This window comes from Aethalodelphis obliquidens, unplaced genomic scaffold, assembly GCF_003676395.1.
Source record: "Aethalodelphis obliquidens isolate GAN/ISIS:26980383/991018 unplaced genomic scaffold, ASM367639v1 scaffold24, whole genome shotgun sequence".
In the NCBI taxonomy this organism is placed as follows: Eukaryota; Metazoa; Chordata; class Mammalia; order Artiodactyla; family Delphinidae; genus Aethalodelphis; species Aethalodelphis obliquidens.
In genome coordinates, this window is record NW_020837968.1 from 22142251 (window position 1) to 22155576 (window position 13326).

The window sequence follows — 13326 nt, forward strand, 5'->3', positions numbered from 1 at the left end:
CCCTTGAATATTTTTAAGACTAACCCTATTTTATATTAGCCACCGTTAGACTCTACTAGTGATGATAAGTAGATGGGGCAGGGTACTGCCAATTCTTGGTCCTGAGCCACATCTACACCAGAAAACCATGTTCTGGAAAATCTCTCGTATCAGGCACTTAATTTAGTTGTGTGAAATAAAAATTTTGGTAAAACCCTGAAACTCCTTTTAAGAAGGCCTATTTGCACCTGACTGTCCTCGTGGATTGGGTTCTAAAACTGCATGAGATCTGAGACAAAGTCTTACTTAATTCTGTACCTTCCATGTTGCTTAGTGTATTGTATTATATCGTACTTAGATCACTCAAATACTTGATGAGCTGAAATGTAGCAAGGAATATGTAATGCTTTTCCCTTTGTCCTGTTCTTAAACATGACCCATGGGAAAACAACTCCATTCTTTCTCTCATTCAAGATATATGTACTGAACACCTATTATGTGCTAAGAACTAGCAATACAGAAGTGAACATGATCAAGTTCCTGTTCTCATGGAGCTTGCCTTCCTGAGAGGTATCTTTTAAACTGTAGGTTTAAAACCCATTAAAGAATCCTAAAATCATTTCAGTGGGTTGCACCAGCATTATTTTAAATGAATGAAACATAATGCAATAGAACTTATCAGAGGACATCACACACAGCAAGGTGTTTCCTGAACATCTGGTTTCAGTTACATGTGTGTATAGTAAGTATTATGTAAAATGTGTATTTTAGTTGGTCCAGGATAAAATTGAGAAACAGTTCTAGAAGGTTCCCCTAAATTGCATCTCAATTTAAATCTCATTTAAAATTTTTACTTACCTACAAAGCTATAAATAAAGTAAGTTAGAGAACTTTGATTCAATAAAATGTATGTCAGGGACTCTGCTAGACACTGGGGATACAAGGATGATTAACTCACTGTCCTTGCCCATAAGGAACTCATTAAGAATGTAAACAATCAGTCAAAATTTGACAAGTGTTAAAACAAGTATGTGTATATCTAATAAATTAATAACTTTTTGGGTTACTCTAACACATGCTTTCACTTATTCTTTCATAATAACAGTCCACATAAAATATGTAAATCAATTATGGGATATTCAAGCAAGTAATATGTGCCCAAGGCCACATAATGACTGGCTAAACTGTAAACAGAGTCCAGGTTTCTTAGCCTTCACCTAGTGCCTTTTGAAGTCACATGACTACTTCCTAACAGTCTCATGTGGCTTTGATTTTCTTTACATGATCTCGAAGTACCCTGAAACTTCAGAATAAGATGGAGATCAATACTATTAGTTCATTATTTTTCCTTAAATGTGAAATTATGGTGGCCCATCATATACCATCGCAAGTAAAAAGAAATAGCCATCACTTACTCTTGCCTAAATGCCATGTGACATGCCTACCTTATTACTAGTTTAGTAATGTAGAGACCTCCTATTCTGGGAGCTATAACTAACCCTCAAATCTGAAGGAGTGGGAAAATCTAGAAGATATGTTCCTTCTGGAAACTAGAATTTCGACTGTACTTCAACCAGACAACTCTTTATACTATTCAGTAGACTAGAATACACACAACAGATTATACTGAGAACTGCTGGAGACAATTAACATCTTAACTTTATCTGGTGGTTCATTTAACTCAGTGTTGGACAGTGAGCTATAAATTATAATTACACTACGGTATACAAACCAATCTCAAGCTAAGTTGTTTATTTTTAGTTTCCACAAATATTTAAAGACTTATATAAATTAGAAGCATTAAGTTCATCTGGCAGAAAGGCTGAAGACCAGCTGTCAACTCTAACACACAAAGGGGAAAAAAAGGCTATACAATTAACCTCAATTTTATACATATAGTATGATGGAGATCTTGGAGATGGTGTCAAGTGTACAACAGCCCACATTTTTTTAAATCTAAATTTACTATTAATTTTTTATACAATTTTTTAAAGGTTGCTTTCCATTTACAGCTGTTATAAAATACTGGCTATATTCCCCATGTTGTACAATATGTCCTTAAGCCTATCTTACACCCAAAAATTTGTACCCTTTTGCACACCCCTGCAAACTGGTAACCCCTAGTTTGCTCTCCATTCAACAGCCTGCTTTTAATGCTTAAATCTGGGTAGCACTTTGTTCTGTGTACTAACACTCCTTTAGATAAACTGATGAAATTCCAAAACTTGAGTTATTAAGTGTTGCAACGGCTGAAAGTATACAAATGGAAGCTCATTTAGCTTCTACAATCCTGCAAATAACAACACTAGCGATAACAATAGCCAACACTTTCTAGTGCTTATCATGTGCCAGGTATCATCCTATGCATTTTACACAAATTGACTCATGATCCTTAAAAAAACCCTATGAGCTAGGTACAGTACTATTCCCATTTTATTTTATTTTTAAAATTTTTGGCCGTGCTGCCTGGCATGTGGGATCTTAGCTCCGTGACCAGGGATTGAACCAGCACCCCCTGCATTGGAAGCGTGGAGTCTTAACCACTGGACTGCCAGGGAAGTCCTATTCCCATTTTAGAAAGAAATAGAAGCACAGAGAAGTTAAGTAATTTTCCTAAAGTCACACAGCTAAAGCGCAGGAGGTAGAATACAAATCCATGCAGCCTGATGCCAGGCTAAACCACAAAGAACTGCATTTCACTACTTCCGATAACAGATTCCACACAGTAAGCGTGACCAAGGAGAAGGTAGAGAAGGCGTGACCAAGGAGAAGCCAGGTCTGTCTCAGCCCTGACTCTTTCTCACATCGATACTCTTGTTCTGAACCAGTGTGGATGCTTTGGGACTCTCACTTGCCACCTGACTGGCTAGGGAGACCCGTCAAGACACCAGAGCAAAGCACGTCCCCGGAGGTGAGCAGCCAGCCACAGGGTTGAAACCCAAAGCCATTGCAGGTGTCCAGCAGCATGCTTCTCCATCCTGCAAGTAGCAGCAATGAACAAGAGGACACAGTGGAGGGAGAAACTGTTTTAGGACGACAAGTCCTAGGGGAACTTCAGGTAAGTCCACAAACCTTTTTAAAGTGATCACTATGTCCCAAGCTCTGGGAATAAAAAGAAGAGTAACACACTCTCTCTACCCTCAAGCTCACTGTAGAGTGAAGAATTTATAAACAGAGATAATAAGGACTGGAAAATATTACAGCATATTCATATGCTGACTGGAATGACAGTAGAGGGGGAAAAACTGAGAGAGAACAGAAGAAAAGCAAAGTCCTTGCATAGGAGAGCATGGGCTTCAGCACACAGTGGAAGGTTTGACCTCAGGCAGGGACACCGGCAATGCGTTCCCTTTCCATGTAATAGGAGGGAGGTGAACAGCGGTGGTGGAAGGATGAGAAAATTCTCTTCAATCGCTTTTTTTTTTTTTTTTAATTTAAGTGAAATAAGCAGTGAAGCCATCAGCTGACAGTAAGGAATGTGGGGAGAGAGTATGAAATACTGTAGTTGCCCTGGAGAGTGGGAAAGTCAGTTGACCATAGAAATAAGGAAGCATTGCCAGACGGCACTTAGGGTCCTCTTGGGGTTTGTGGTCATGATTTTAAAGTGAGATTAGTCTGTATGGTTGTATATTTTTCTCTAGCTGCATTTGTCTGCTGAGGTGTAGAGGACATGGAGAGTTCAATTTAACAACATTTGCCAGACAAATACGACAGAGGGAATGATTAAAATGGTATACTACAAAATCTAACTTAGACGGTAGGGGGAGAACAAGGGAGTGATTATTTTAAGGAATTGACTCACGTGATAGTGGGGGATGACAAGTGTGAAATTTGCAGGGCAGGAGAGCAGGCAGGAAAGGCAGGGAAGAGGTGATGTTACAGCTCCTCTGGCAGCAGAATTCTTTCTTCCTTACGGACCCGCAGTCTTTTCTCTTAAGATCTTCAACTGATTGGATGAGGCCCACCCACATTATGGAGGATAATCTGCTTTACTCAGTCTCCTGATTTAAATATTAATCACATCTAAAAAATATCTTCATAGCAACATCTAGACTGCTGTTTGACGGAAAACTGGGTACTCTGCCCTAGCCATGTTGACACATAAAATTAACCATCAGAGGACCATTTACAGAAAAGGTTTAGGATGTAGGGGATTTTAAAAATCACTACTCATTCATGAGTTCCAAAGAGCACAGTGAAAGTTAATTTAGGAATGGGTGTAAGATTAGGACAAATAAAAAGAGAAACACAGCACTTTCCAAGGATGAGGGCAGCTATGTGGTGGTTAAGGGCACAGATTTTAGTGTCAGAGCTCTTGGTTCAAGACTGCTCTATCACTTATGGCATGATTCTGAGCACATTCTTCAACTAAGCCCCAGTTTCATCATTTTTAAAAAGGATATGAGGGAATGGCTTATTGCAATGGCTGGCATACAGAAAACATTCAAAAATGTTAGCTCTAATTTTTTTTAAAGGTTTATTTATTTTTAATTTATTTATTTTTGGCCGCGTTGGGTCTTAGTTGCGGCACGTGGAATCTTCGTTGAGACATGCGGGATCTTTCACTGTGGCACACAAGGCTCTTTGTTGTGGTACGTGGGCTTCTCTCTAGTTGTGGCGTACATGTTTCTCTCTCGAGTTGTGGCGCGCAGGCTCCAGGGCACATGGGCTCTGTAGTTGTGGCGCCTGGGTTCCAGAGCGCGTGGGCTGTGTAGTTTGCGGCACGCAGGCTCCAGTTGAGGCGTGCAGGCTCTAGCTGAGGTGTGCGAGCTCAGGCTTAGCTGTCCCGCGGCATGTGGGATCTTAGTTCCCCAACCAGGGATCAAACCCCTGTGCCCCGCATTGTAAGGCGGGATCTTTACCACTGGACCACCAGGGAAGTCCCGTTAGCTCTTATTATTACGGGAAAAGACTCAATATTGTAAATCTATCAATTCTCCCCAAAATTATTCATAAATTTAATGTCATTACACTTAAATTTTCAATGACATTTTTTACAAATTGATTTTAAATTTTATTTGAAAAACAAATGTGTGGGAAAAATAAAGAGAATTCTGAAAGAGAATATGAGAAACTTATCACCAGTTATCAAAACACAGTAGAATACTGCAATTAAACATCTGCAATGGTGCAGGAAGTGGTAACTAAATAAATGAACAGTATAGAAAGTCAAATAGATTTATATATCCATGATAATTTAAGACAGGATAAACGTGGCACGTACCTCCAATTAACATGGGGAACCATGGATCATTCAATAATTAGTACTGGTTTTCCACTTGGGAACAAACATGTAGATTATTTCTATAATTTTAGGCTAGGGGAAGCCTTTCTAGGGATGACATGAGACTGAAATGTCATAAAACAAAAAAAATCTTGTGGGCTACTGGGTATACAGCTAAAAGAACTGAAAGCAAAGATTTGAACAGATTTATTTGTAGACCCATGTTCACAGCAGCATTATTTACAATAGCCAAAAGGTGGAAGCAAACAAGTGTCCATCAACAGATAAACGGATAAACAAAATGTGGAATATTATTCACCTTTAAGAAGGAAGGGAATTCTGACACATGCTACAACAGGGATGAAACTTGAGGACACTATGCAAAGAAAAATAGGTCAGTTACAAAAAGACAAATAATGTATGATTCCACTTATATGAGGCATCTAGTCAAATTCACAGAGAAAGAAAGTAGAATGGGAATAACCAGGGACTGAGGGGAAGGGGAAGTGGGAAATTGTTTCATGGGTATAGTTTCACTTTTGCAAGATGAAAAAGTTCTGGAGATTGGTTGCACAACAATGTGTTATACACGGAACTACACAGGTAAAAATAGTTAAGACAGTAAATTTTATGTGTATTTTAACAAAGTCAAAAAAAAAAGACAAAAAAGTATGCAATTTTTTCAGAGCCTTACAAAGTACTTCTAAAAAAGAAAATGAGTAACAGCCATGAAAACTTTGGAATGATAAGAAAGGGAAACTGGCCCAGCCATATACTAAATATATTGTGAGATTATAATAATTAAAATACTGTAGTAATGAGACTAGAATCAATCCTGTATGGGCAAGAATTTAGTATTATGATAAGGATGACATCACAATTTAGTGAGGAGAGACTTTTATTTCAAATAATGTGGGGTTAATTAGTTAAGTTTTGAGTTATTGTTTTGGGGGTAGGGGACTATCACAGTCATACACCAAAATACATTCCAAATAAATTGAAACAAAATTATTGACATGTATCTCGTTTCCCTTTATTATTGTTCTGCCTTTCTCATAGTTTAAGATTATTTTGGCAGTCTTCTCTTTATATTCTAGTAACCAGCTGGGTGATACTTGAACAATAATGGTGCTTTGGAATTTAAATATTCTTATAGAAAATCTGACAGTCAACAAATGGAAAGTGTAAGTATAACCTGTCTTAAGAAAAATCCATTTAACAAAAGATTTCACCTAAAATAGTAGGCTCTCCTTAGTATTTAAAGTACTTAATTTATAAGTTTCACTGAATTCTATACTGTTAACTTTATCCATCAACACGTGACCTCGTGATTGATATACACTATACCACTGCAGTTTGAAGGGTCTGTAGTCATCAGCATGCTTGGACCCTTAACATCGGAGTATTTGCCAATCATAAAAGATTCCCATACTTTACTTTCTGAATACAGGTGACGGTTGAACAACACGGGACCACTTAATACGTGGATTTTTTTCAATAACATACAGTCAGCCCTCCATATCCACAGGTTCCACACCTGCGCATGTGGAGGGTCAACCACAGGATTTGAGCATCTGCAGATTTTGGCATCTAGGGTGGATCCTGGAACCAATTCCCCCATGGATACTGAGGGATGACTGTACCTCAAATTTTCCATTTTAAATTACTAGGTTAACATTTATTCCATGCCAAGTCAAGGGACTGCTAAAAGGGAACACTGAACATTTTGGGGTTTACAAAATACCTTTCACAGATGGTGTGGTAAGCAGAATGACTCCTTAAGATGTCCAGATCCTGCTCTCCAGAACCCGTGAATATGCTATATTACATGACAAAGGGACTTTGCAGATGTAAGGATACAGACTTTAAGATAGATACTACCCTGGACTATCCTTGTGGGTCTCATCTAATTATAAGAGCCCTTAAAAGCAGAGAACTTTTACTGGATGGAGGTAGGAAACATGTGGGAGAAGGGGAGGCCAGAGATATGTGAAGTGTGAGAAGGAATCAATGCATTATTGCTGGTTTGAGGATGAAGGATGCAAGAGGCTTTAAGCATCTGAGAGAGGCTCGGCTGACAAAACAAGGAATGGGACCTCAGCCCTACAACTGCAAGCAACTGAATTCTGGGAACAATCTAACGGGCTTAGCAGCAGATGTGTCCCCCACAGCCTAGGACAGCTGACACCTTGCTTTCAAGCCTTGTGAGATCTGGAGCAAAGGAACCAGCCTAGTCCACCTGAATGCATGACCTACAGAAGTGTGAGAGAATAAATCTGCATTACTTTAAACCACTAAGTTTTGGGCAATTTGTTATTGCAGGAATATAAAACAAATATATAGAGGGACTGGATTCTTTTATACACTAAACCAAAAAAAAAAAAAAAGAAAGAAAGAAAAGAAAAAAGGAGATACTGTCAGAGATAACACAGGAGGGCTGATTTATGACTGCCCTTTTTCTTTTTTTTTAGCTAGACTCACGGGTCACTGTTTCTATATCAAGTGGTAGGAAAGTCACTGGCCCAAGAAGCATACTTGGTACAAGAAAGTTAAGACTAGTTCCTATTAACTAGTTAAATCTTATTAAAATTCAGGAACTGACAATGTTTTTGAAGGGATTATCTTCCAAGGAGTGACTAAAATCCAAGTTCAAAGAATAAACAGATTAAGAACATTTCTTCAGTCTAGTTACACAGTGTTAAAAACAAAACAAAACAGAACAAAAAAACAATGTCAAAGAAGAATAATTGATGTTATTTTGCTATCTTACTTCCCTTCTTGGTCCAATAAAGCTAAAATCCTGCAATAAACTAAGTAAAAGTACAAGGAAAAAAACCCAGAAATAGGCATTTGACACAGGGAGAAGAGGGAACAGATGACCTTTTCAGGCCATTCAAGTACTAGCACCATTCCTAACAAAACTGCCTAGTTAAAATCCCATTCATCTGGTAAAGATTTACTTACAGAACACATTCTAGCGAAAGGCCCTGTTCTAAACACTGGTGATAGTATGATGCTATCAAGGAACTTACAGTTTAGTGGGATGCACAGAATTATAATACATGCAGTGATTGAGACATGTAGAAATTACAACTAGGGCACAGAAGTTAAGCCAAGTCTGATGAATAAAGGCTAAGCTACAGCTAGGAGCAGGGGGTCATACTGATCAACGCTGGAATAGGACATTCCACACAGAAGGATCAGCATGTGTGAAAGAACCTGGGTACAGTATAGCTTACTCGGATAACTTAAAAATTTCATTGTGTGAGCATAAAGAGTATATGTTGGGGGGAGGGGAGATAGTGGGGGATTGGTAGGAAATGGGCCTTTAACAAGAAATGTGGGGGACTGGGGGGGTTCGGTAGAGTAACGGGGAAGGGTCTGAAGTCAGGAAAGGAGAAAAGGGAAAAAGAAGTTTGTTCCTGGACATGTTGTTTTAATAATATTATGGAATCACTTAGGTGAAAAGTATATTTAAATGAGTCTGAAACTCTTTCAGAAAGTCTGAATTAGATCTACAGATGTACAGATCTACAGATGTACAGATCTACAGATGTACGGGAAGTCAGACCATGTCACACCTGCATGGCCTCACACTCTCTAGAAGTGTAATGCTGACAGGAGGATCAAAAGAATGGAGTCCAGACAAAAACTTCCTCATTTGAAGAGTCCTAGAAAGTGTTTCTTTTCTGTTAAGACTCTGAAGATGTACAGGTACTGTTTAACAATAGGAAGAAAATTGTTTACGGAATGAATCTACAAACGTCATCATATTACTGCATATTCTTACTTTATAAAAATTCCTTAGTAGCACAAAATCTGGATCTATGACACATGAAGACTTTGTGCTAAAGTGACTATACCAGAGACTGGCCCAGCAAGGGAAACTAATCTGAATCACCTGCTTTACTATGTATGCCAGTAAGTTAGCAATATGTGAATAACCTCATTCCCAAGACTTGGAAAATAACTCCAGGACATGTTTTATTGGTGGTAGATTACCCCAAAGTACAGAGAGGAACATAATCACTGAGAAGGCAGCAAGCAATAATTAAGCAGCACTGTGTAAGATTAAGTAACCTTTTGAGGATTATACTGTTTCTTCATGAGAAGAAAGTTAATTCAGATGACCCTGATACAATTATTTTCATGTATGTGGCAGAGTTATGGGAGAAAAGAAATGATGAACAGCTCCCAATCTACTGAACAGGAAAATTACAGTCACCTAGAGCAAGTAACAGTCTCACAGAGAAAGAGGTACAAGGATACACCGCAAGAGGTCCCTATAAACAGTGATTATTAAGTGCAAATCAAAGGCTGATTTTCATGTTTACCAAGTCTGGACTAGATAGATAGTTGATGTATTAGGCCTGTACAGACAGACCACAGTAATCCTCATCAAAGTCATTTATGATGAATAGGAAGTACTACCAAAGATAAAAGGAATTTGCCCTTGACATCAAGCAAAAATGTTTCAAAAACCAAAACTGGCTTGAGAAAAATGAGAGTGTAATAGATACAAATTTGTACCTCAACCCACTGGTCTTAATTCTAAAACGTAACTCTGATCACATTGCTCCTCCCCACAAAAACTTTAAATGGTTCCCCCTGGCTCGCAGCCCAGCCCCTCAGCCCCAAATAATAAAAATTCTAATCAAACTGAAAGTTTTGTCTCCTTTCATGCATCCTACACTCTCGCTATACTGGATTTCCCAAATCCAACCTATGCCTTCCTACTCCTGCCAGTGTTCATGCTGAATGTTCCCTGCCTGCGGAAATCCTACCAATCCTTCAGGTTTTGCCCCCTTTATCTTTCAGCATTCCCTGATCCTACAAGCACACTCAGTCTTCCCCTTTACATCTTGTTCTCCTCTTATCAAAAACACGGTATTCTGTTTTGAATTGTTACTACTGTTACTACTGTATTGCTAACTCCCCTATGACTTTCTAAATTCCTTAAAGAAAAAAAGGGTAATTAATTTTTGTGACTTTTACAGGGTCCTAACTAAATAACTGTAGGTTGCTGAGTTAGTGAGACAAAACACTCACAGACCAAAAGCCCTTAAAAGAACATATAAAAGGAAGTTTATTAGAAGTCATATAATTCAGCTAGTTTCCATTCTGATAATAAACATTCACATGCTCCTTCTCCTCCTGTTGACACAGGAATTATTCAGTAGAGAAAATAATGAAACAGACTGTGGTCTAGAAATTCTAGATCCTATTCATAGTTACCTGGGAAGGTTTAACCTACCCTATTCTCTGCTTCCTTTGTAACTACCTACTTTACAAAAGTGATGTGAAGAATAAGATCTTTGTCATCCAGTTAATATTTTTAAAATCTTTCAGAACACTCCTCCCTTTAAAATATACTGGTTTTAATATCATCTCTAGCTTTTCCTACATTTACCACATGGCAATGATTTTTGTGATTCACAGAATACCTAAAGTGTAAAAAAGGCCATTAAAAGCCAAAGAATGTACTTTCAGTTTTATTAAAAAAGCAAAACACTCTCTTCCTCTACTTTCACAGACTTCTTTTAGGCTATGAAACCGTGGTCCTCTGGCCATTGCATAATCCTAATTTCTAACGGGGTTTAATAATCTAGAAGAAAAGGGATATTGTGCTCTCAAGAGCAGAATATATCCCGAGGGACAGATGGTTTGTAACAATCTTCACGAATAAACAAGAAACCAAATTCAGATCACGGGGGGCGTGGTAGGGAGGAGGGTAAACAGAAACAATAAAAGAGCAATAAAAATTCTTGGAAAATAAAGGCATCCACAGCTATCCACAAAACGTTTTACTCTAGAGAATTATTTACTCTAGAGAATTATTACTCTAGAGAATTACAGTCTTCTCTGTAACTTTTTCTATCATGTGCCACTTTTCTCTGTATGTTAACCCATCTCCTTTCACCTCCCAAGTTTATATGTGAACTCAACAGAGATCTGATCTCAAATCTCAAGCAGTTCTTATGGCCTTCTCACATAATTCCCAGATTGTGGCATGGGAATCCCTTTCTACCCAAGATGTTACACTGTAAATTTAAAAACTTAAAAACAATACAAGGGAGCAAAAATGTTAGATCTGTGAATGAGAACCGAGACTCCTGACCTCCAGTATTTTTGCTCTTCTGCATCTTTAAGACAACAAAAATAATGTTGGGGACTTTTTCATTTGTCAATCCACTTAACAAGAAATTTTAAACATCGCAGGTAGAAGGGAATCCCTTATAAAACAAAAACTTATCAACCGAAAGCAAACAAACCCAAGCACGCATCTAACTGCAACAATAACTGTGTACTGGGTATTTCAATGGCAATTATAACGCAAACCAATCCTTGGACTCAATTCTGTGTGCTCACAGTACTCCAAAGTTAGATGACAACAAACAAGTTCTTCGAGTCCCTCTCTTGTGGTCACGTCACATACCTGTTGCATCACCTGGAAAGTGGTCTCCAAAATCCAGGAAAGGAGCACCACCATGATCCCTAAATAATTCTGCTGGGCTATTTTCTGGATAAATTTTAGCCTCATTCATTTTAATGAGGTTGCCTTGGAGGCAAGGGTGTCTTGGCTCCTGTTCACCTTTAAAGAGACTCTAACACAGGCATCACAAGCGGTGACTTTGTGGACTTACAAGAGCTTGGGAGTTTCTGAAGTCTCGGGCTGGTCTGGCAGAGTAGGCAGTCGGCGTGGGAGAAGCGGGGCTGCCCCGGAGTCCGTGTGGAGTGGGAAGTCCGGCCCGCGACCCAAGCTTCGCGGAAGGGACAAGAGGTTCGGGCCCAGCCCAGGGTCCGGGCCAAGTCGGGGCACGCGAGAGGTTCAAGACGAACCGAGTCTTGGCCAAAGCCCCGGGGCAGACTGGGCAACGCTAACAAGCGCGTCGACGTTTACAAGGATTAAAAAATAATACTCCCCTCCCCCCACACCAGAGAACCAAGCGGGAGACAGCGACGCGAGGCAGGAAGCGCGTGGGGCCGGGTCCGAGCCGACCGGCGAGAGTATGCGGGCCTGGGCCGGGCTCCCGCCGCTGGCGCCGTACTCACCATGTCGTACACGTTGAGCACCACTAACTGGTTAGCCCCCATCCTCCTCCCGGCGGCCGCCGCCTCGCCCTCCAGCTGCTTCGTCTCCGCGGGGCCGAGGCCGCTCTCACCGCCCCCCGGACGCCTCAGGGGGCCGGAGCCGGGCACTAAGCGCACAGCGCGGCCCGCGGCAGCCGGGGCGGGAACATCGGGAAGCGACTCGTTCCCGGGCGCCGCCAACTACACCCTCTGCGCCGACCGGGCCGGACCGCAGGCGGCCCGCTCCGGCTCAGGCGCCTCCCCCGGCAGCAGACACGTGGGGGAAGGCGGGGCCCAAGCGAGGGGCGGGCGCCAGGCCCCCGGGGGCGGGGCCGGCCGGCCGGCGCCTGGGCTGAGCCCGCCTGCGCTCTAGCCTCCACTGCCGCACTCGGACCTAAGATGGCGCAGCCTCGGTGCCTCTCGGCCCGGGAGGAGCGGGTTCCCAGAAAGACTACAGTTCCCAGCATGCAATGAGGAAGCGCAGAGGCGGAGTCTCAACTGCGGTCCTTCCTCGCGGCGGGTTGCCAGCCGTCGACTACAGTTCCCAGCATGCTGCGGGGGCCCGGTGCGTCGAGCCAGGCCTCCCCGGGAGACTACAGCTCCCAGCATGCAGTGCTTGCGGTCAGCGCCCCAGCACTTGTAGTCCGCTCTTGCGGCTGGTGAGGTCTTCTAACTCTTCTACCTTACCTCTCCGCTGCTGCTGCGGTTAGTTTCTGTCACGTTTAACTCGATGAAGCCTTCGGAATGTGGCAGAAGACCATATTGATGACGCCGTTTTCCAAATCTCTCCTCATTATTATTATTATTTATTTTTGCAAGGGGAGGGGTGGGGAAATAGGGGAAGGCGGGTTACTGGTGGGGGAACCGGTGTAATATGCATCCAGTTAATCCTCAGTGTGGAATTTTACATTTACGAAAGTATCCTGCTGAGATGGGAAGAGAGTACAGTACTCATAGATTAGCACAACAGTGGGACGCAGTATGTGCTTTTGTATTCGTTCAAAAATTATTTATGTGCCTGCCCTTTGCCAGGCCGTGATGTAGGCCCTGGG

The 13326-nt window shown here is 41.2% G+C and overlaps 1 protein-coding gene across 3 annotated transcripts in view; it reads right to left on the reverse strand.

The window, feature by feature from the left end:
• The window catches only part of DESI2 (desumoylating isopeptidase 2), a 42291-nt gene extending 29762 nt beyond the window's left edge, over nucleotides 1–12529 (reverse strand). Inside the window, exon 1 of one of the 3 annotated variants that reach the window (XM_027122410.1) lies at nucleotides 12257–12529. In XM_027122410.1, the coding sequence (XP_026978211.1) occupies nucleotides 12257–12298 (42 nt within the window). In that variant the 5' untranslated portion in view covers nucleotides 12299–12529. Of the gene's footprint in view, nucleotides 1–11847; nucleotides 12036–12256 lie in introns of those variants that run through there. The other 2 variants (XM_027122411.1, XM_027122412.1) reach the window with 2 other exon arrangements.
• Between the last annotated feature and the right edge of the window lie 797 nt (nucleotides 12530–13326).